This window comes from Lipotes vexillifer, unplaced genomic scaffold, assembly GCF_000442215.2.
Source record: "Lipotes vexillifer unplaced genomic scaffold, Lipotes_vexillifer_v1.1 scaffold557, whole genome shotgun sequence".
In the NCBI taxonomy this organism is placed as follows: domain Eukaryota; kingdom Metazoa; phylum Chordata; class Mammalia; order Artiodactyla; family Lipotidae; genus Lipotes; species Lipotes vexillifer.
Genome location: NW_006789913.1, coordinates 637,661 through 658,536, shown reverse-complemented (window position 1 = coordinate 658,536; position 20,876 = coordinate 637,661). Strand labels below are relative to the sequence as shown.

Below are 20,876 nucleotides of genomic sequence, written 5' to 3'. Positions count from 1 at the left end.
TGGTTAAGAATCTGCCTGCCAGTGTGGGGGACACGGGTTCGAGCCCTGGTCTGGGAAGATCCCACATGCTAAGCAACTAAGTCGGCACCACAACTACTGAGCCTGTGCTCTAGAGTCCATGAGCCACAACTACCGAGCCTGAGTGCCAACAACTACCGAAGCCCACATGCCTAGAGTGCATACTCCACAACAGGAGAAGCCACCTTAATGAGAGGCCCACGCACCACAACGAGGAGTGGCCCCCGCTCACCACAACTAGAGAAAGGCCGCACGCAGCAACGAAGACCCAACACAGCCAAAAAATAAATAAATAAATAAATTTATAAATAATAATAAAAACAAAGAAATAGAAGCTCTGAACAGCCCTGTAACTAATAAGGAAATTGAATTAGTAATCAATACCCCCTTCCCTGGTGCTCGCTTCACCCAAGCGCTGGACCAGATGGCTTCACTGGTGAATTATACTAAACATTTAAAGAAGAATTTACACCATTCTCCTCAAACTCTTCCCAAAAATTGAGGAGAGAACACTTTTTACTTCTTTGAGGCAAGTATTACCCTGATTCCAAAGCTAAACAAAGATGCTACAAGAAAAGAAAACTACAGACCAATATCTTTAATAAATATTGATGTAAATATCCTCAACAAAATACTAGCAGACAGAATTCAATACTGCATCGATTGGATTACACACCATGACCAAATGGGATTTATTTCTGGAATGCACAGATGGCTTAACATCCAAAAATGGATGAACGTAATGTAATGCATCACATTTATGAAGGAAGAAAACCACATGATCATCTTGGTGCAGAAAAAGCAGTAGACAGAATTCAGTACCTTTTCATTATAAAGACACTCAGCAAAATAAAGATAGAAGGAAACTACCTCAGCATTAAAAGGCCATATTTGAAAAACCCACTGTGAACATCATACTCAGTAGTGAAAGACTGAGAGCTTTTCTTCTAAGATCAGGAACAAGACAAGGATGCTTGCTTTTGCCACTGCTGGAAGTCCGAGCCAAACCAATTAAACAAGATAAAGAAATAAAAGACATTCAAATTGAAAAGAAAGAAGTAACATCTCTGTTCACAGATGATGTGATCTTTTTTTAGAAATTTTTACTTATTTTTTTGGCCATGCCGTGCAGCACGTGGGATCTTAGTTTCTTAACCAGGGATCAAACCCATGCCCCCTCCAGTGGAAGTGTGGAGTCTTAACCTCTGGGATGCCAGGGAAGTCCCAGATGATGTGATCTTATATGTAGAAAGCCTAAAGATTCCACAAAAAACTTTGCAGCTAATAAACAAATTTAGCAAGGTAGCAAGGTACAAAATCAACATGCAAAAAACAGTTGAGTTTCTGTACACTAACAATAATTTGAAAAGGAAGTTAAGACAGTTTCATTTACAATAGCATCAAGAAGAATAAAATACTTAGGAATAAACTTAACCAAGGAGGCAAAAGACTTGTACACTGAAAAGTACAAAACACTGCTGAGAGAAATTAAGACATATAAATGAATAGATAGCCCATGTTCATGGATAGGAAGGCTTAAAATTGTTAAGATGTCCATACTACCCAAAGCAGTCTACTGATTTAATGCAATCCCTATCAAAATCCCAACTGCATCTTTTGCAGAAATAGAAAAAATGATCCTAAAACATACAGAATTTCAAGGGTACCATGAATAGCCAGACTAATCTTGAAAAATAACAGAGCTGGAGGACTCACACTTCCTGACTTGAAAAACAAAGCTACAGTAACCAAAACAGTGTGTTACTGGCGTAAAGACAGACGTATAGAGTAATGGAACAGAATAGAGAGCCCACACATATATGGTTAAATGTTGACAGGGTTGCCAAGACCATGCAATGGAGAAAGAAGTCTCTTCAGCAAATGGTTTTGGGAACACTGGATATCCACAGCAGAAGAATGAAGTTGTACCCTTACGCCATAAATAAAGATGAACTCAAAATTGATCAAAGACCTAAAACATAAGACTTAAAGCTATAAAACTCTTAAAATATGTTTCACAACATATATGGCAAAGACTTCCTGGGTACGACACTGAATGCATAGGCAACAAATAGTAAAAATAAACAAACTGGGGCTTCCCTGGTGGCACGGTGGTTGAGAGTCCGCCTGCCAGTGCGGGGCACATGGGTTCAAGCCCTGGTCCGGGAGGATCCCACATGCCGCAGAGCAGCTGAGCCTGTGTGCCACGGCTGCTGAGCCTGCGCTCTAGAGACCGCGAGCCACAACTACTGAGCCCACGTGCCACAACTACTGAAGCCCGTGTGCCTAGAGCCCGTGCTCTGCAATGAGGGAGGCCACCGCAATGAGAAGCCTGCGTACCGCAACAAGGGGTGGCACCTGCTTGCCACAACTGGGGAAAGCCCGCGCACAGCAACCAAGACCCAACACAGCCAAAAATAAATAAATAAATTTATAAATAAATAAAGTGGACTACATCAAAATTTAAAACTTCTGTACATCAAAGGGCATAATCAACAGAATGAAAAGCTAGCAGATCATGTATCTAATAAGGGGTTAATATCCAGAAATACGAAGAACTTCTATAGCTCAACCATTTTTAAAAAAATGATTAAAAATGGGCAAAGGGGGCTTCCCTGGTGGCGTGGTGGTTGAGAGTCCGCCTGCCAATGCAGGGGATGCGGGTTCATGCCCCGGTCCGGGAAGATCCCACATGCCACCGAGTGGCTGGGTCTGTGAGCCATGGCTGCTGAGCTTGCGCGTCTGGAGCCTGTGCTCCGCAACGGGAGAGGCCACAACAGTGAGAGGCCTGCGTACTGCAAAAAAATTAAAAAAAAAATGGGCAAAGGACTTGAATACATGATTCTCCAAATATGATAAACAAGTGGCCAACAAGCATATGAAAAGATGCTCAACATTGATAATAATTAGGGAAATGTAAATCAAAACCACAGTGAGTTATCACACCCCTTAGGAGGTTACTTTAAAAGAAAAATAAGATGTTTTTGCAAGAGTGTGGAGAAATTAGAACCTTTGTGTATTGTTGGTGGGAATGTAAAATGTGCAGCTGCTATGGGAAAGAGTACGTATGGTGGTTCCTCAAAAACTTAAACATGAACCAGCAATTCTAATTCTGAGTATATATCCAAAAGAATTGAAAAATAGTCTTGAAAAAATATGTGCGCACCCATATTCATAGCAGCACGGTTCATAATAGCCAAGAGGTAGAAGAAACCCAAGTGTCCGTGAATAAACAAAGTGTATGTACACACAGTGGAATATTATTTAGCCTTAAAAAGGAAGGAAACTTTGACACATGCTACGGAATGGATGAACCTTCAGGACATTATACTAAGTGAAATAAGCCAGTTGCTTGCAGAAAGACAAATAATGTATGAGTCAACTTATTTGAGGCAAGTAGAGAGTCAGATTCATAGAAACAGACAGTAGAATGGTGATGATAACTTTTGTTATACCTTTTTAACCACAATAAAAATTAATGTTAAAAAAAGTCATCTATTATTATGTGGTAATCACTGTACTAAATGCAAGGCATACTGTTTAAATAGGACACAGTCCTTGATCTCAAATATTGCTATTAGAAGGATTACATTACCATTATTATCATCAATTCACACTCATTATTTAATGGTTAATACTGTGATGTTCCTGATACCTCATTCTGCAGGCATTCGTTGTTAAGGGTAGTTGCTGCTATTATTACTGTTGTTGTTATGTACAGTAACACTTTAAGACCTTCACTAAGACTTAGGTCTTTGCACTGGACTATTATCACTGGACTTGGTTGAGGATGCATAGCTTAAGTGTTACTAAAATCAGATTGGGGACCCTGGTGGCACAATGGTTAGGAATCTGCCTGCTGCAGTGGTTAAGAATCCGCCTGCCAATGTAGGGGACATGGGTTCGAACCCTGGCCCAGGAAGATCCCACATGCTGCGGAGCAACTAAGCCCGTGCACCACAACTACTGAGCCTGCGCTCTAGAGCCCATGTGCCACAACTACTGAAGCCCGTGCTCCGCAACAAGAGAAGTCACCGTAACAAAAAGCCTGCGCACCGCAACGAGAAGGCTGCTCACTGCGAGAAGCCTGCTCACCACAGCAAAGAGTAGCCCCTACTCACCGCAACTAGAGAAAGCCCACGCACAGCAACAAAGACCCAACACAGACAATAAATAAATAAAAATAAAAGAGAATCCGCCTGCCAGTGCGGGTGACACGGGTTCAATCCCTGGTCCAGGAACATCCCACATGCCACAGAGCAACTAAGACCGTGCACAACAACTACTGAGCCCACATGCCTAGAGCCCGTGCTCCACAGCAAGAGAAGCCACCTCAGCAAAGAGTAGCCCCTGCTCACTGCAACTAGAGAAAGCCCCAGCACAGCAATGAAGACCCAATGCAGGCTCCCCCCGCCCCCGTCCATTAAAAAAAAGAAAAATCGGATTGGAGGGGCTTCCCTGGTGGCGCAATGGTTGGCACTCCGCCTGCCAATGCAGGGGACACAGGTTTGAGCTCTGGTCCAGGAAGATCCCACATGCTGTGGAGCAGCTAAGCCCATGCGCCGCAACTACTGAGCCTGCACTCCAGAGCCCGTGAGCCACAACTACTGAAGCCCGCATGTCTAGAGCCCATGCTCTGCAACAAGAGAAGCCACCACAATGAGAAGCCCACGCACCACAACGAAGAGTAGCCACTGCTCGCCACAACTAGAGGAAAGCCCGCACGCAGCAATGAAGACCCAGTGCAGCCCAAAATAAATAAATAAATTTACTAAAAAAAAAAAAAATCGGATTGGAAATAATTGATGTACCATGGTAGTTTGAAGTAAGTGGGGTTTGACACCCTTGGACCAGATATTTAGCTAGTTGATGTGGGGGTAGTTCCTTACTCTTAAGCCCATCTACCTTAGGAGGCAAGACACAAGTTTATGAAACACCTGCAGAATAACTCCACAGTAAAACAGGTACCTTTATTTGCTGTGTATATATGTGTTACTTGGCTTTCTGGTCATAAATATGAAACATTTACACTTTACTTGATTGTACATTACAGGAAGGCTGAAGTTACATTGGATGGAGTTTGGCCAACAGATAAAACATCTCGTTGTTTAATAAAGAGCCCAGATCGACTTGCTGATATCAACTATGAGGGAAGATTGGAAGCAGTTTCAAGAAAACAGGGAGCTCAGTTCAAAGAGTACCGTCCTGAAACTGGTTCTTGGGTATTTAAGGTATAGTCTTTTTTTTTTTTTTTAAGGTATATTTATTTAACCTAGTTCTTACAAACTGTAGTTATAAACTGTGTTAGAAGAGATCCTTTTTTAAATTCTATTTCTACAAATTAGGAAATAGATATAGAGATACATCATAATTTGCTTCAAATTACACATCTCATTAAACCCCAGAGCAGTAAGGAGCTATTATAAACTTTTTGAGCACATGATTCAAGTTCTGCACCCCATCTTATGACCATTTAGATATACTTCTGTGGTGTGTTTTTCTAATTTGTGACATCATTGGGGACATCAGGCAGAATTTTTTGTCTTCTTGATAGATCACGTCTTCCTAAATAATTTTTATTCTTTTAAAGATTTCTGGGTATGTAGAGGTTGACTTCCTCCCTTCCTTAATAGTTTAGTCCAGTGGATTCTTTCTCTTCTAGACCAGTTGGATTATTTAGCTTGTCAAAGGCCCTTGTGTAGGTAGGGAACAACTAGGCAGTACACACACACGCGCACGCACACGCACACAATATATACATATATACCGAAAATAGTAATGACTCTTCTGGATTTGGTTTCCTGTATTAATATAGCAAATTAGTAATTATATGAGCAACTAGTACACGCACCAAACATTATCTAAATCGTAGAAAAAAAGCAGTAAACTATGATACGTGACATTTCATTGTGCTTTAAATATTTTTATCTTTTTTTTTTTTTTTTTGAAGCTAATTCTGTAAGATTGCAAGGGCATGTATAATGGAAGCCCTTCTGAATATAACAGTGTTAAAAGTGATTTTGTTGGATTTTTCTCTTCCTTAGGTCTCTCATTTTTCTAAGTATGGCCTTCAGGATTCTGATGAAGAGGAGGAGGAACGGCCATCCAAAACTAGTACAAAGAAGTTGAAGACTGCCCCTTTACCTCCTGCAGGCCAGGCCACCCCATTCCAGATGGCTCTTAATGGCAAACCAGCACCTCCGCCCCAGGTAGAGACGGGACAATGAATTTGAATGGAGTCCATGATACAGACGTTGAAAGCAAGTCATTCACCTAGTACAAAGCTGTTTTATGACCCCGGAACTTTGAAGAGTACAAATGTATTGGCAATCATGTTAAGACAATTACAAGGGAGGGCATGAGGTGGTACTGGCATCTGTTGTTTACCTGAGAGATTCAAAGAATTCTCTTGCTTGTTTGGATCATTCCTTCTACAGATTGTCATTCTTAAACACCTCCCTCTCTCTTCATTTGGACTTGCTGAATTCTCTGCTCAGTGATCAACTTAAGATAGTATTTTGCTTGTGTGGGTTGATGCAGAGTAAACCCGACTTCTGTTGACTACCTGCAGTTTAATCTTATTCTTTACCTCCATGGTGTTTTTAAAAGTTCAGGTTAGCTTTCTGCAAGGGTTTTTAACTCCATTTTTCTCAAGTTGTTTGCTTATACTTCAGGTAATCTCTTGATATTTGTATTTTGACAATACATAATCTTTATGAAAATACATAAAGCTTTAGAATACAAATGAATTGTTGGCTTGGGGAGAGTAGGGGCTACATCATTTATTGCAGTTACCTGTAACACAATCTTTCAGGATTGTTAAGCCAGTATAAACCTTTTGTCCTTGTAAGGAAAGGATTGTAATTTAAATATCAGGTAGTTTCTTTGCCAAATCATAAGGGAGTTTTACTTTCATTTGGATGTTGTTTATATTCAGTCAGGTTATAACAATTTTTTTCTGTGCTGCCATACTCATCTCAAAGAAGAGAACTTGATATAAAATGTCTTTGTAAAGCATCCTCTACCTCTCAGCTGCTAAAAGCAGGACCTTTGGAATTTTCCATGCTACAATTCTTACGGCTGCTGAAATGTGTGATTTTTATGATTGATTAAATAATTTCTTGGGAGGCACTTTGGAGACTTTTGTGTATATATGTTGACGTTTGCGCTTACAGGGGGAGGGGGAAGCTATGATACAAGTGGGAAGTGGGAAATATGTTGACTTTTATGTTTATAATTTTAGCCTTTAGAATACCCCTCTATTTAGAATACATCTCTTCTGAACTAAAGAAATGCTGTAAATGGACTTGGTTTTCCAGTTACCCACATTCATTTTGTCTGAATCATATGCTTTGTATAATCTCTCTTTCCAGTCTTGTAGTATACTGTATATGTATTTCTTTGGATAAGAGTCAGATAGCCTTCTTTTCTGCCAATAAAAGTAATATGTAGGCTCCTTAAATATACAGCTGAAAAAGAAAAGCTTCATCTTGTGGACAGAGCAAATTTATGTAATGTTGACCATCAGTGGTTTTTAGGCTCTTTAATTTCCAGAATGCAAATAGTAAGAGATAACAATAAATTCCTGTGATGGCACTACAGTAGATGAGAGAGTTCTTTTGAAAAACTGAGTACCAGAAAATTTCAGGAGAAGGTTCTAGGAAAAGGAGAGGTGGTAAGGATCAAGATGGGCAAAGAGAACATAGTGAATCTTATCCAGATATCTCCTTTGATTGAGGAAGTGGGTGGTCTTTGACCTTTTGGATGCAGAAAGGAGAAATGGGTAGACTTGTTTAGATATTTAGGCTAATGTGTTAGAACAATAACAGGGGACTTTGGAGAACTCTTTGTAATGCCCAGTGACCTAAGTGAGGTTAGGGGAAATGCCAGTGGTTGCACAGTTTTTTGAGTTATTAGCAGCAGGACCTACATTTTACTTGGCATGAGGAAAATACTTGAGCCATTTGAATAAACTGGAAACAGCACAGTCTTCTCATCCCAGTGTCAAGTTGACTGTCTTCACATTGTCACCTGGCTCCCTGGAGGGGTTGATTTCCGTGATACGGTGTTCCTTCAGTCTGCTGTAGCTTTCTTTCCCCCGCTGTACACAATCTCAGGTTCTCTGACTTTAGTGGGGGGCGGGGGGCGGGGGTTGTCCTTAAGGCATTAGGAAGTTATATAGTTTTGTTTAATGGTTACATTTATTCTACTATCTTTTGTATAATAGCCTCAGTCCTGTCTTTGCAGTTCGTTCTTAAACCTTGCTTTGCTCCTAAAAAAGCAAGTGAATCTAAGCAACCAGAAAACAGAAAGGTAACTATATTTTTATGTAATCTTCTCCTCTATGCCTTTTTTTTTGGCTGCGCTGCATGGCTTGTGGGATCACAGTTCCCCGACCAGGGATTGAACCCTGGCCACAGCAGTGCAAGCACCAAATCCTAACCACTAGGCCACCAGGGAACTCCCTCTCTATGCCTTTTAAGTTAGAGAAAATGTTGGCAGAAAACCCTTCATCACAGGTGAGTTAGGGCAGTTGCAGAAACATTTGTTTGGTAGTTAGAACATTTATTCAAAAATGCTGATCTAAGACCCAATTTTCAGCCAACTGCATCAATATCTTGGAGAGCCCATGTATCTGGCATTGGGGCTCAGGCATATTTATATTTTAAATGCTTTCCCCCAGGTGATTGAGATATGTAGCCTCGTTTTGAAACTGTCAAAAGGCTTCAGATCTTTAGCAGTGAGGTAGAGAGACATGTAGCTTTTTCCTAAGCCTTATACTGAAATGTAACTTGTGTTCATTGCCATCAAGACACACCAGTTGACTTGCTCAGAAGCTTAGCATTGTTTACTCGGTGAGTACATTCAAATAACTTTAAGTTTTTTAAAGGAAAAAGTGATTAGAATTTAGAAGAAAATTCCAATTTATCTTGTGTTTACTTGTTTTAAAAAATAAAGTGGCAGGTATCTAAATTTAGCCAGTGAATCAATATATATTTTAATTTATATTTTATGTAACTTATACATATTATATATAAAATAAGTCTATAGCCACAAGCCTTTTTCAGATATTCATGTTATTGAATCCTATGCCTCCTGCAGTAATATCCGTGAATGTATGTGTAGAAACATGCACACTTTCATGGGCCCTTGTAACCCTGACATGGGATTGCTCTTGAGCACAGTATTGTTGACAGGGCTGATTTTCCAGCAAAATGAATATGAAACGTTCTTTGCTGTTAGAAAACGAGTTGGAGGCAAGCAATAGTAGTACTTATATACTGGATTAGGCTATTTGGGTGGGAGAACAATATGAATTATTTAAACATGGATTTGACCTTGGATTGGATATTTACCCTTTGTTGAATAAGGGTATCTTGATTTAACTTCATTGCATTACTTTATCTATTGGATTAAGAGATGCTGTATCTTTAGGGTATCCTTTACATGAGGAAGATTCTTTTGAGCTGGAGAGTGGAGGTTTCTAAAAACATTAAAGGTTACAGTTGTGAAACATCACCCTTCATATATCTAAAGAGAGTCATTTTGTAGATCTTGTCTGTTTACTTAGTATTTGATGGGCTTCTTTTTTTTTTTACCCCCTTCTTTCCTTACTCAGGTCCTTCTGTGTCACCAATTTTTTTTTTTTGTCTACTTTTCTTCCTAGTACTGGTTTTGAGGAAGCACCTGATCTCCCAAGATTTCTCTGAAAATAACATCTGTTGGGGTAGTTTGTTGAAATTACTTAGATATACTTAAATGAAATTCACACATGGGGTTTCTAGGAGTTTACCAGGTCCTCATAGTTTCAAATTCACTTCCCCCTGTCCACTTATTAGATGACAGTAGCTTTGAAGTCTGTGCATGAGGATGAAACAAATAAAACTTGATCCTTAGCTTTCTTAAAGATAGGCTGAGTCCCTTAGGCCTCTAATCTAGTTACTTGATGAAATCCTGCCACTGCCTAAAAGTGTTCTAAGTGAGCATCTGTTGCTGTTACTGTTATTCCTTTGTTGAATAGTATAGTAAATTGAAACCCTCCTCCTCCTTCCTTTCCTCGCACCTATACTCGCTCCTTATCTTTCATAGGTATTAGCTTTTTCTACTGCGTGGCAGGCACTGCATTAGCCAGTAGAAATAACAAAGTGTTTTGGTGAATTTAACAATGTGCTTGGTGTTAGATACAGAAAATAGTAGGCTATAATCTCTACTTTCAAGCCTTCACAATCTGGTGGGTCAAATTGTGTGTGTGTGTGTGTGTGTGTGTGTGTAGACACACACACAAGGAATTATACCATGATATAGTGTATAAAATAGGTATAGACAAGGTGTTATGGGAGCCCAGCAGAAGAGGATATCCTGACAGGTTGACAGAGGATGGGGAATTTCAGAACTATTCCTAAAAGTGAATTGGTTAAAAGTTAACAGACCAGAGGGCATTGGAGTGTTCCCATGATTCATGTAATTATAATGGGAGGATCATCACCAGGGCAGCTTTTAATTTTTTTTCCAGAATTTTACAACGTAAAAGTAGTTAGACCTGCCTATAGCCTCCCCAGTAGGTAAAAAATAGTATCATTTTGTCTTTTAACCATTATCTAGCCTCCAGTTTGTTAGAGCAGTCCTTGGGGATTGTTCACAACTTAAGTGGCAATTCACCATGTTTCCAACACCTCAACTTTTCTACAGTTATAGGTGGAAATAGTCATTCTTTTAGTAAGGATATTTGTTAAAGGAATTCAGGGGAGTAATAGATAATATACCATTGAAAATAAAGTTTAAAGTTTAAAAAGTTATGCTAATGGTTATTTCTTGGTTCAAAGAAATCAGAAACTTTTTTTTTTAACCACCTATTGTACAATAGCATCCATTTGAAGTTTAGCATGAAATAGGCCACTCATGAAAGATAAGCCAAAAATTGTGGAAGGTTAGTAAGCTACAGATGAGATAATGGAAGAAAACTAATTGGAAGAACTTTTAGATTTGAGAATGTTTCATAAATTGGCTTAGCCCCTTGTTAACATTTTAATCAGGTCATATGCAAGTTTAGGACATATTTAATGAATTTGCACTGAGCCAATTTTACAGTGTGTTTCAGCTTTATGAATGTTTACCTTTTCAAACCATAGACTGTTAATCATGGCTATATCTTTAAAACTGCTTAATAAATGTAAATCTAACTCTTGACACATTTAAACGTAAACGAATTATTCCCAGATAAAAATTGTTCCTAATAGAACTTTGTTTTTTCTTTTGGGAAATTAGAGTACACGTTTTGTCATCTGATATGATACTGCACAGGTAGAGCCCAGCTAACCTTAGGATTCAGTCTCCTGAAAGATAAATTCCAGGCCCAAAATTGTGTTTTTGATAACTAGAAACTTATGTCTAAATGTTTTCTTTAAGAAAATGCAGAGTTACTGGAGACTTTGATATTTGTATCTTTTATTCTCTTTTCCCAATGGCTTCTGACTGCAAGGCAATGTGAGGGCAGGGTAACCCCGTGTAAATCAGAAAATTATAGTTGCTAACTAAATCAAGTAAGGCATAATCTTTGTCTCAAGAAGACCATATGTTCAGTATGGGTGCTGGCTTAGGTTCCAGGCTCCAGACCATAATATTACAAAAGGGTGATTCCATGAATCCTCATTTGGACCCCAAGTACTAATAGAGGAATTTTGGGGTAATTTTTAAATCCTCTTTAGCAAATATGCTACCTCACATTATGATGGAATGAGCAGAATCTAATATTGTTGTATCATATTTTGAATAAAGTAAATACGGTCTAGAAGCTTTGGGTCTATTTGGTGTCATTTAATGCTGCTTCCCTGATCTTTCTGCTGTCTACAGAGCCAGAGCCCAGAGGTGGAGCAGTTAGGGAGGGTTGTGGAACTGGACAGTGACATGATAGATATCACCCAGGAGCCAGTTTTGGATTCCATGTTAGAAGAGAGCGTGCCTGAGGATCAGGAACCTGTGTCTGCCTCAACACACATTGCGTCTTCACTGGGAATTAATCCACATGTCTTACAGGTGAAGTCCTAACCCACCCTTACTACAACAGGAATCCAAACTAATATTTATCTTCCTTTCATAACATCAGGCTTTTTCTTTCATTAATCACTTAAGAGCGTTGAGTGGTCGCTGGAATGAGAAAAACCAGGAATATGGCCCATGTTTAGGCATCATTTTCCCATTCGTGGGAGGAAGGCTATAGTGAGATTCAGAAGACCTGGATTCTAACCCCAGTTTACTGTGTGACTTTAGGCAAGTCATTTAACGTGAGCACTATAAAATATTAATTTCATTTACTTTACAGAGAAGTTTTGAAGCTCTGGAAAGTGCTCCACAGGAGTTTTGTTTGTTCATTTGTTTATTTTTTCTTTTTTTAAAATTGTAGTTACAAGTTTCTTTAAGCTCTGTCTCAACTTCCCCCTGCCTGTGCCTTTTGTCATATTATGAGTTTAGCCTTTGACTTATATTTGACTTTGAAATTAATTCATTCAGCAGACATGTGACCAACTGCTGTGTGCCAGCCTCTGGTGAGACTGTATATACAAAGCAGAGGAGTTTTATATAAGTTCTGTCCTTCAAGCACATACAGTGGAACAGAGTCAGTCACACAAATATTATACTAGCTCTGGACACAGCCTGAGACAGAGCTTTTTAAAAAATCGGTCGTTGTAAACTGCATTTTCCTTTTATGGCCTTTGGATTTTGGGGAGCACATTCATTCTATAGATATTGCCTTTTTAGATCATGAAAGCATCATTGCTTGCTGATGAAGAAGATGTAGATATGGTCCTGGATCAACGCTTCAGTCGCCTTCCTTCTAAAGCAGATACATCTCAAGAAATCTGTTCTCCCAGGCTCCCCATTTCAGCAACTCACTCATCAAAATCCCGTTCATTAGGTACTGTAAAAGATGCTCTTTTGCAAGAAAGTTGTAAAGTCTGGCTTTTCACATAACTTCTTCTAAGCTGAGTTGACTTCTCTAGCAAATAACTCCCTAAAGGCATATGACATAATGATGTCAAGCAGAAATGTACTCTTATAAATGTACATGTTAGGTGGGGCCAGTTTTTAAAAAACATGGTCATTGGTGCAGATGCAGAAGTTATCTGGAGAAAAAAAGCATTTGTTTTGTTGGGGGGCATGTTTTTATTTGCTTATGAATGTGGGTTAGATAGTAAACTCAGATTTCCTAATTTTTATCATACCTTAGAGGAATCAGCAAGTTGTCTTGCTCTGTACTCTTTTTGTGCAGTTCTAACACTATCCTTATTGCTTTCTAGGGGCAAATGTTGCTTCTTATAATGTGCAAAACTTTTCAGATTTCTACCTTTCCCTAAACCTTCCCAAATTCGCAGGACAGCAGTTACCTGTACATTTTAGAGCTTTTCTTATCTCTTCTAGTGGGCTTGTAACTATGTGGGATTGGAGGTAGAGGATTGATATCAACAAAGGCGGTCAGCAGGTGTAATTTCAAAACAGTTTGAAAGCCAGAGGAACTACCAGGAAGAGATTTGTTATATTGCCTTAAAAACTAAATGTTTATTTTTCAATTCTTTTGAGTACCCTAGTTAACTTTCCTTTTTAAAAATACTTTAATAAAGCATCAGTTAAACATTTATAGCAAGCTTTTCCATAATGAACACTACATGAAAATCTCATACTTCAGTAACTAAGTCCTTGCTTTAGACAGGAAATACATAAAATTGGAAAACAGGCAGAAATAACAAGAACTATCCTTCTGAAAGGCATATATGCAATCACAGATAGGTTTCTGTTTTCTTAAGTCTGACATTGAGCACTGTAGTGGTATGAATTTGACTTTTGATCTTACCAACTTTTTATATTGACTAAGAAAGGTTACGTTTGGCATTCTGATAAGGGCATGAGCATTGGTGTCAGACTTAGCTGGGTTTATCTCTTAGTCCTGCCACTTAGTAGCTTTGTGGATTTGGACAAGTCACTTAACTGAGCCCAGTTTCCCCATTTATAAAGTGAGGACTGTAATGTTCTTCATTTAAAGTTATTGAAGGATGAAATGAAACAGTGTATATAAATGGCTTATATAGAGTCTGCTGCAGATAAGTGCTAGATAGTTTTTTTAAATAGTAGTAGTAGTAGTAGTAGTAGTAGTAGTAGTAGTAGTAGTAGTAGTGTTATTGATGTTGTTATTGTTGGTGACATCATCATCATTAGAATTCCTGCCTTGATTTCCTGTGTGAAAGAGGAATTTCTGTAGAGTCTGATATAAGCTACTCCTGGTCATCTTTGTGATTTAAGTAGCTTAATAAAACTATAATTTCAGACTTGATGGTTGTTGTTGTTCAAGAATCAATAGACTATTTTCTAATAGTCTTTTTTTTTTCCCTTATTTTAGTAGGTGGGTTACTACAATCAAAATTTGCAAGTGGAACTTTTCTTTCACCAAGTGCCTCTTTACAAGAGTGTCGCACTCCCAGAACATCGTCATTGATGAATATTCCATCCACATCCCCTTGGTCTGTCCCTCCACCCCTGACCTCTGTGTTTACGGTGCCCAGCCCAGCCCCTGAGGTTCAGTTGAAAACAGTGGGTACACGCAGACAACCAGGCCTAGTCCCTCTTGAAAAGTCTGTCACCTATGGAAAGGGGAAACTCCTGATGGACCTGGCCCTATTTATGGGACGCTCATTTCGGGTTGGTTGGGGCCCTAACTGGACTCTTGCTAATAGTGGAGAACAGCTGAGTGGCCCTCAGGAACTGGAAAATCATCAGATTGCTGATTCTATGGAATATGGATTCCTGCCTAATCCAGTAGCTGTTAAATCGTGAGTCACATATTCTTATGCTTTTTAAGAAGGGCAACATGGTAGGTGAGAAAAAGCTTTTCATCACCAGAAGACCCATGTTCAGGGCCCTGCTTTGTGATCTTTCTAGATATATTCTTAGCACAATTTTATTTGTATAATTAAAAGCTAAAATGATTAATAGCTCCATTTGTACCGTCAAGGTATGAAGAGTATAGAATAGTTATCTAATGGTTAAACTTTAGTTGAAAAAGTAACAGACTCAAACCTAATGCTGCAGCATTCCTTGAGTTTTCATCCTTTTTATTGCATTAGTCATTTTTCTATTTTCTCACTTAGATATTGGTAATTTCTTCATAAGTAAGGTATATTCTCAATTAAAGCACATTCCCTGTATCTTAGACTTAATAAGGTAAATGTATGAACTGTGGATAATCCATACACAAGTATTTGGAAATAAGATGACATCTGATAATTATACGTGTTATGTATCTCTACAGAGTTCCCACCATTAATATTTACATATGTATGGTTATAGTTCTGTATATACTTTATATACTATATATTACCGTACTGATTTTATATATATATATATATATATATATATATATATATATAGTGTTCTGGTAGTCATTACGTAGTATGCATAGTTTTTTGTAAAATTTGTAACATTTTTCTATTTACTTCTCATAATTGTAACAAACTGTGCTATCTTTACTACAGATTAAGTGACTGTGATCACCTGTTATTATTAGTTTTTAAAGTTGATTTTGAAGAAATAAAAAATCAACAGCATCTCTTGTACCTCACAATTAGGAATATTGATCCTAAACCCAGGTTATCATGATGTCATGATATTTTAGAGATTGTTAATGTCAGTCTTAAAAATTGGATCAAGGCTGCTCAACTGTATGCTCATCTTAATTGAGAGTCAGTTCTTTAGTATCTGTAAGCTTAGCCTCATGACTTTTGATACTGATAACTCATAACTTAATGAGTTAAGTGTGGTTTGAGAAACGGGTGTCCCACAGTAGCTTTTGACTATTGGATTTCATAGTATCCATATACATGCAGAGCCATTTCCAGATCTAATTGTACTGACTCCCATGCCTATTATAATCTGGCCTAAGAAGGTTTGGGATTGTTGTTTGTTTTTTTTAAGCTTTGGGATTCTGAATGCATGGGTCAGGTAATTTGCTCAATATATATCAAATAAGTTCATTATAGTTTGATATTAAGAAACAACTTTTCTTTAAAATCAAAGTGGAATGTTTTGTGTCCTATTTTGTAATTATAAAAAGAAACAAAGGTTTCATTGTAGGAAAATTCTACCATCTGTCCTTTCTGTCTTATTTGTTATTTTCTCTTGTAGCCTAACTGAGTCTCCATTCAAAGTTCATTTGGAAAAACTCAGTTTGAGGCAAAAGAAGCTGGATGAAGACCTGCAATTATACCAGACATCTCTGGAGCTTAAATTAAAACATAGCACTGTCCATGTGGATGAGCTGTGTCCTCTCATTGTCCCCAATCCGGGAGTTGCTATCATTCATGACTATGCAGATTGGGTTAAGGAAGCATCAGGAGACTTACTGGAACCACAAAGTGAGTTTGGACTATACTTCTAACCCTTGATGCCCCAGGAACAGGAGTAGGAGCATATGTTCATAGGAGGACACAGTTTCCTCGTGCCAATGTAGTGGTGGATGCCTGAGCTTGCACTTATCTGTAGTTGAGTTGGGATAAGCAAAATCTCAAGCAGGAAGAAATCACATCATTGTTTATCATTACTCTTATGCCCCTGTTCAAAGGAACTGTAGCCAGTCCCATCCCGTGGGTTTATAAAATTAGATCCCTTACCTCACCCGGAGAACATAGGGGGAGAGAGATCCTACCTAAGTCCTACCCATTCTTCCATGTCCAACTCAAGTCCCACTTGTTCTTCCCAACAACTTTGGTGGTTATAACTTCCCTTCCTGACTTCTCTCACTATTACCTCTCTATAATGATTCTGATCGTGTTTTTCTGAACCAGTACTTCCATAAAGGGCTTTTCTAATTTGGGCACTTACTATTTCAAGTAGAAAAATTACATGTTTCACACAACATTTCACGTCACTTTTACTGAAAAATGGGGACTATTAGAATGTTCCATACCACACGTTTTGGGAATTGTTTATGTTCGTTTCTTTGGGTTTGCTGTAGTTGTCTTATCTCTTCAAATATGTGAGTCATCTTCCCAGTGCATATACTTGTAAGTAGCTTAAGGTGGTAAACAGTGCTTCCTTTCTGTTTTCCTTTGTGAGGGGCAATATAGCATTAGTGGTTAAGAGTATAGAGTTGGACTCTGATTACTTGAGTTTGAATCCTGGCTCTGTTACGTCTTGCCTGTAACCTTCAGCAAGTCACTTAATGATCTGTACCTCAGTTTCTTCATCTGTAAAATGAAGGTGGTAACTATTGTATAGTTATATTGTGTAGATGAGAGTTGGTTTACTCCTGAGTGCTTTAAACAGTATCATTTAGGCTCACTAAAATGTTAGGCTGTGCCTATAGCAGATAATAATCCCTCACAAGTTTTCAGAGCACTTTGTATTTCTTAAAGCATTTTTTGAACAGAATTTGATCAAATTAGAGGAGTTTTCTCTATCATTTGAGACTATATGTAGCCATAATTAGGCTAGAGGAACCTGTTTAAAGGAGCCTGGAGTTAAATTTGTTATGTAAGTACTATGGATACATGGAGTGAGCAGGCAGTCATACCACACACCTCTGGAGCTTGTAAGACACAGGTGAGGTGGAGACAGATTCAGGGAAATCAACTTGAGTTGTTGTTTGGGGTATTTATTAATTTATGTATTTTTAATGCCACATTGAAGTGATCCCCTCTCTGTAGTTATTGTATGGCTTCATGTCATTGCATTATTTTCCTGTCCCTTCCTTAGTTGTGAAGCACTGGAGCCTAACATGGACATTATGTGAAGCTCTATGGGGCCACCTGAAGGAGCTTGACAGCCAGCTGGATGAGCCCACTGAATACATTCAGATTCTGGAGCGAAGAAGAGCTTTCTCTCGCTGGCTGTCCCATACAGCTGCACCTCAAATTGAGGAGGAAGTCTCCTTAACCCGAAAAGACAACCCTGTGGAGGCTGTCTTCAGCTACCTCACAGGCAAGAGGATCAGTGAGGCCTGCTCCCTGGCCCAGCAGTCAGGTAGGGCATACCGTCCTTCTCTGCACCCCTGCCTACTTCCTACTCACTGTCCCTACCCCTTAATCGCGCGTTTGCCCTTGTCTTCTAACCCGAATGTTAAGTATAAACTTCCCAGGGAGATCGCCGGTTCCTCCAGAATAGGTAGGGACTCTGTCTTCCAGTTTTCCTTTTATAACCTTAAACTTTAAATTTTATTTATCTATCTATTTATTTTTTGGCTGTGTTGGGTCTTCGTTGCTGCGCGTGGGCTTTCTCTATTTGCTGTGAGCGGGGGCTACTCTTCGTTGCGGTGCACAGGCTTCTTATTACAGTGGCTTCTCATCGTGGAGCATGGGCTCTAAGCACGCGGGCTTCAGTAGTTGAGACTCGCGGGCTCTAGAGCGCAGGCTGAGTAGTTGAGGTGCGCGGGCTTAGTTGCTCCGCGGCATGTGGGATCTTCCCGGACCAGAGCTTGAACCCATGTCCCCTGCATTGACAGGCCGATTCTTAACCACTGTGCCACCAGGCAAGTCCCTAGAATTTTTTTATTGCCTCAAGCCTTTGTACTTAAAATTTTTTATTAAAAGAGATACTGGACTCTAGAGAGTGAAAGACTCAACCATTTTCTTTATATCATACATTTGTTTTTCCTCTAGGTTTGAGTTTGCCATTTCTCAGTGTCATTATATAGTACCTGCTAGTTGGGCATGTTTACAATTATGTCATCTCAGTTTTCACTATAGACCTTTGAATCAAATGATACTTCCCTCCATTTTACAGATGAGGTGCCTTGTGTAGGGTCACAGAAATAATAGTAGATCTGACACTGAACTCTGTGTACTATATAATCTATATGTAATTAGTTTAAGCTAAAATACTTTGAAGATTTTTCTACCCAAGCCAAAAACGTTAAGTTCTTGATCAGTATTTTAGCACTACTGCAGAGAGCAGTCAGAGGTGTTTCTTGAGGGCCAGAAGAAATAAAATAATGCCCCCAAGTGTTTTCCCAAGTCTGTAAATTCTCAGTGTCACCGGAGAACTGTTTCTCTTGTAGGTGATCATCGTCTTGCCCTTCTTTTATCCCAGTTGGTTGGCAGCCAGTCGGTCCGGGAGCTGCTTACTATGCAGCTGGTAGATTGGCATCAGCTCCAGGCTGACTGTTTCATCCAGGAGGAGAGACTGCGTATCTTTGCCCTCTTGGCTGGAAAACCGGTATTTTCCTCTTTTCTCATAAACTTACATAAATTTTCTCATAGATTCAGGATTGCTTGAGGTTAAGGCAAAGAGCTGTCTTTGTAAATTGTACACTATTACATATAACTAAGCAACTTGTATTTAACTTTCAGCAGAAATACTTTCAAATTTTAAACGTACAACATGTACATTGTGGGGAAGAAATACTGGTTATATAGAAATTAAAATGTTAAAATTCACCATATCCCATATCATAGTGATAAACAACATAATTCATTGTCTGTCTTTCTACACATATTTTAAGTCTATTTTGACATATATGTGTGTATATTTACACTTGTTATATATTCAAATAAAATGAATTATATGTAGCAGTTCTGCAACCTTTTTTTAACTTACTAAATATGATCATTTTTCATGTTGTGTGGCCTCTCTTTTTTTAATAGCCACTTCTCTTCCATTTTATGAATGATGTATCATAATTACTTTAAGCCAGTTTTCTTGCTGCCTCTCCATTTTGCTTGCCATCTTAAAGTCAATTTCCAAAAATGAAATCACTGATCAGAATTTATTCACATCTTAAAGTTGGCAGCTGTGGGGCAATGAGTGCTTCTCACCTCTTCTCAGCACTTACTGTCTAAGTCCACCCTATCACCTGCCACCAAGGGACTGTATTTTATATCTGGATCATTAACAGTGCTATTTAAATCATTTAGAATCAACTTGAATAAGTGAGCAACATGCAGACCTGGCCAGTAACAAGGTAATGTATAATTTAGAGCTGTGATGGTGATTTTGTCTCCTGTAGGTATGGCAGCTCTCAGAGCAGAAGCAAATCAATGTGTGCTCACAGTTGGATTGGAAACGGTCCCTGGCTGTCCATCTTTGGTATTTGCTCCCACCAACAGCCTCCATTTCCAAGGCACTCAGCATGTATGAAGAAGCATTTCAGGTATATGTATCCAGTATAGCCAAGCAAGAGTCCTGGTAGGATTTCTGTTTTTGCCAGAAAAGTACTACAGAGAAAAAACCATCAAATCACATTTCATAATACTTTTTCCTAACTGCTTTTTGAAAAATACCATAGAATTGAAATGGACACAGGAAATCTGATGGGAAACTTCTTCAAGTTTCTGCTTCTATTTTGTTTAATACGATGAGTTTCCACAATTTATGTTCTTACTGCTGTTTTCCTGCCTCAACGTTGGAGGGTTTTTCTTCATTCCTAATGCTGTCTTATTCCTTCAGGAATTCCCTGAGTACAGCCTGACCTCGTGTTTAGTATAGCCCCAAATTAGCAGGTCTGAAATTTGCCTCTAAATATCACTATATTTCATATTCCTTGTCCATTTGGAGGTTAAAGGATTATTAATGTTTTTAATGCCATTATTTGGTTCTTCTCTTACTGTTCATTTTTATTGTCTTTGATATCATTTGCCAGAATTATCAATATTTGTCAGGAAAAAGAGAACACTAAAAAAAATTGAGTGTAATAAGAATTGTGGCAAGAAAGGTGGTGGGGTTAGAGCTGTCTGAGGTCTTTGCCAGTCCATTGAAGGCAGGTGGAATATGTCACTGATCAAAATAAGTTTAAAATCCTTGAAACACTCCTTTAGAGGATGTCACACCATTCTTTTTTTTTTTTTTTTTTTTTTTTTTTTTTTTTTTTTTTTTTTTTT

General features: G+C 38.7%; 1 protein-coding gene across 1 annotated transcript in view; it reads left to right on the top strand.

The window, feature by feature from the left end:
• NUP98 (nucleoporin 98 and 96 precursor) overlaps positions 1–20,876 on the top strand; it is a 98,471-nt gene that overhangs the window by 66,423 nt on the left and 11,172 nt on the right. Inside the window, exons 19-27 of the mRNA XM_007463033.1 lie at positions 5,072–5,249; positions 6,063–6,227; positions 11,869–12,051; positions 12,775–12,931; positions 14,408–14,837; positions 16,189–16,418; positions 17,758–18,024; positions 19,058–19,215; positions 20,006–20,149. Coding sequence (XP_007463095.1) covers positions 5,072–5,249; positions 6,063–6,227; positions 11,869–12,051; positions 12,775–12,931; positions 14,408–14,837; positions 16,189–16,418; positions 17,758–18,024; positions 19,058–19,215; positions 20,006–20,149 — 1,912 coding nt within the window. The remainder of the gene's footprint in view (positions 1–5,071; positions 5,250–6,062; positions 6,228–11,868; positions 12,052–12,774; positions 12,932–14,407; positions 14,838–16,188; positions 16,419–17,757; positions 18,025–19,057; positions 19,216–20,005; positions 20,150–20,876) is intronic.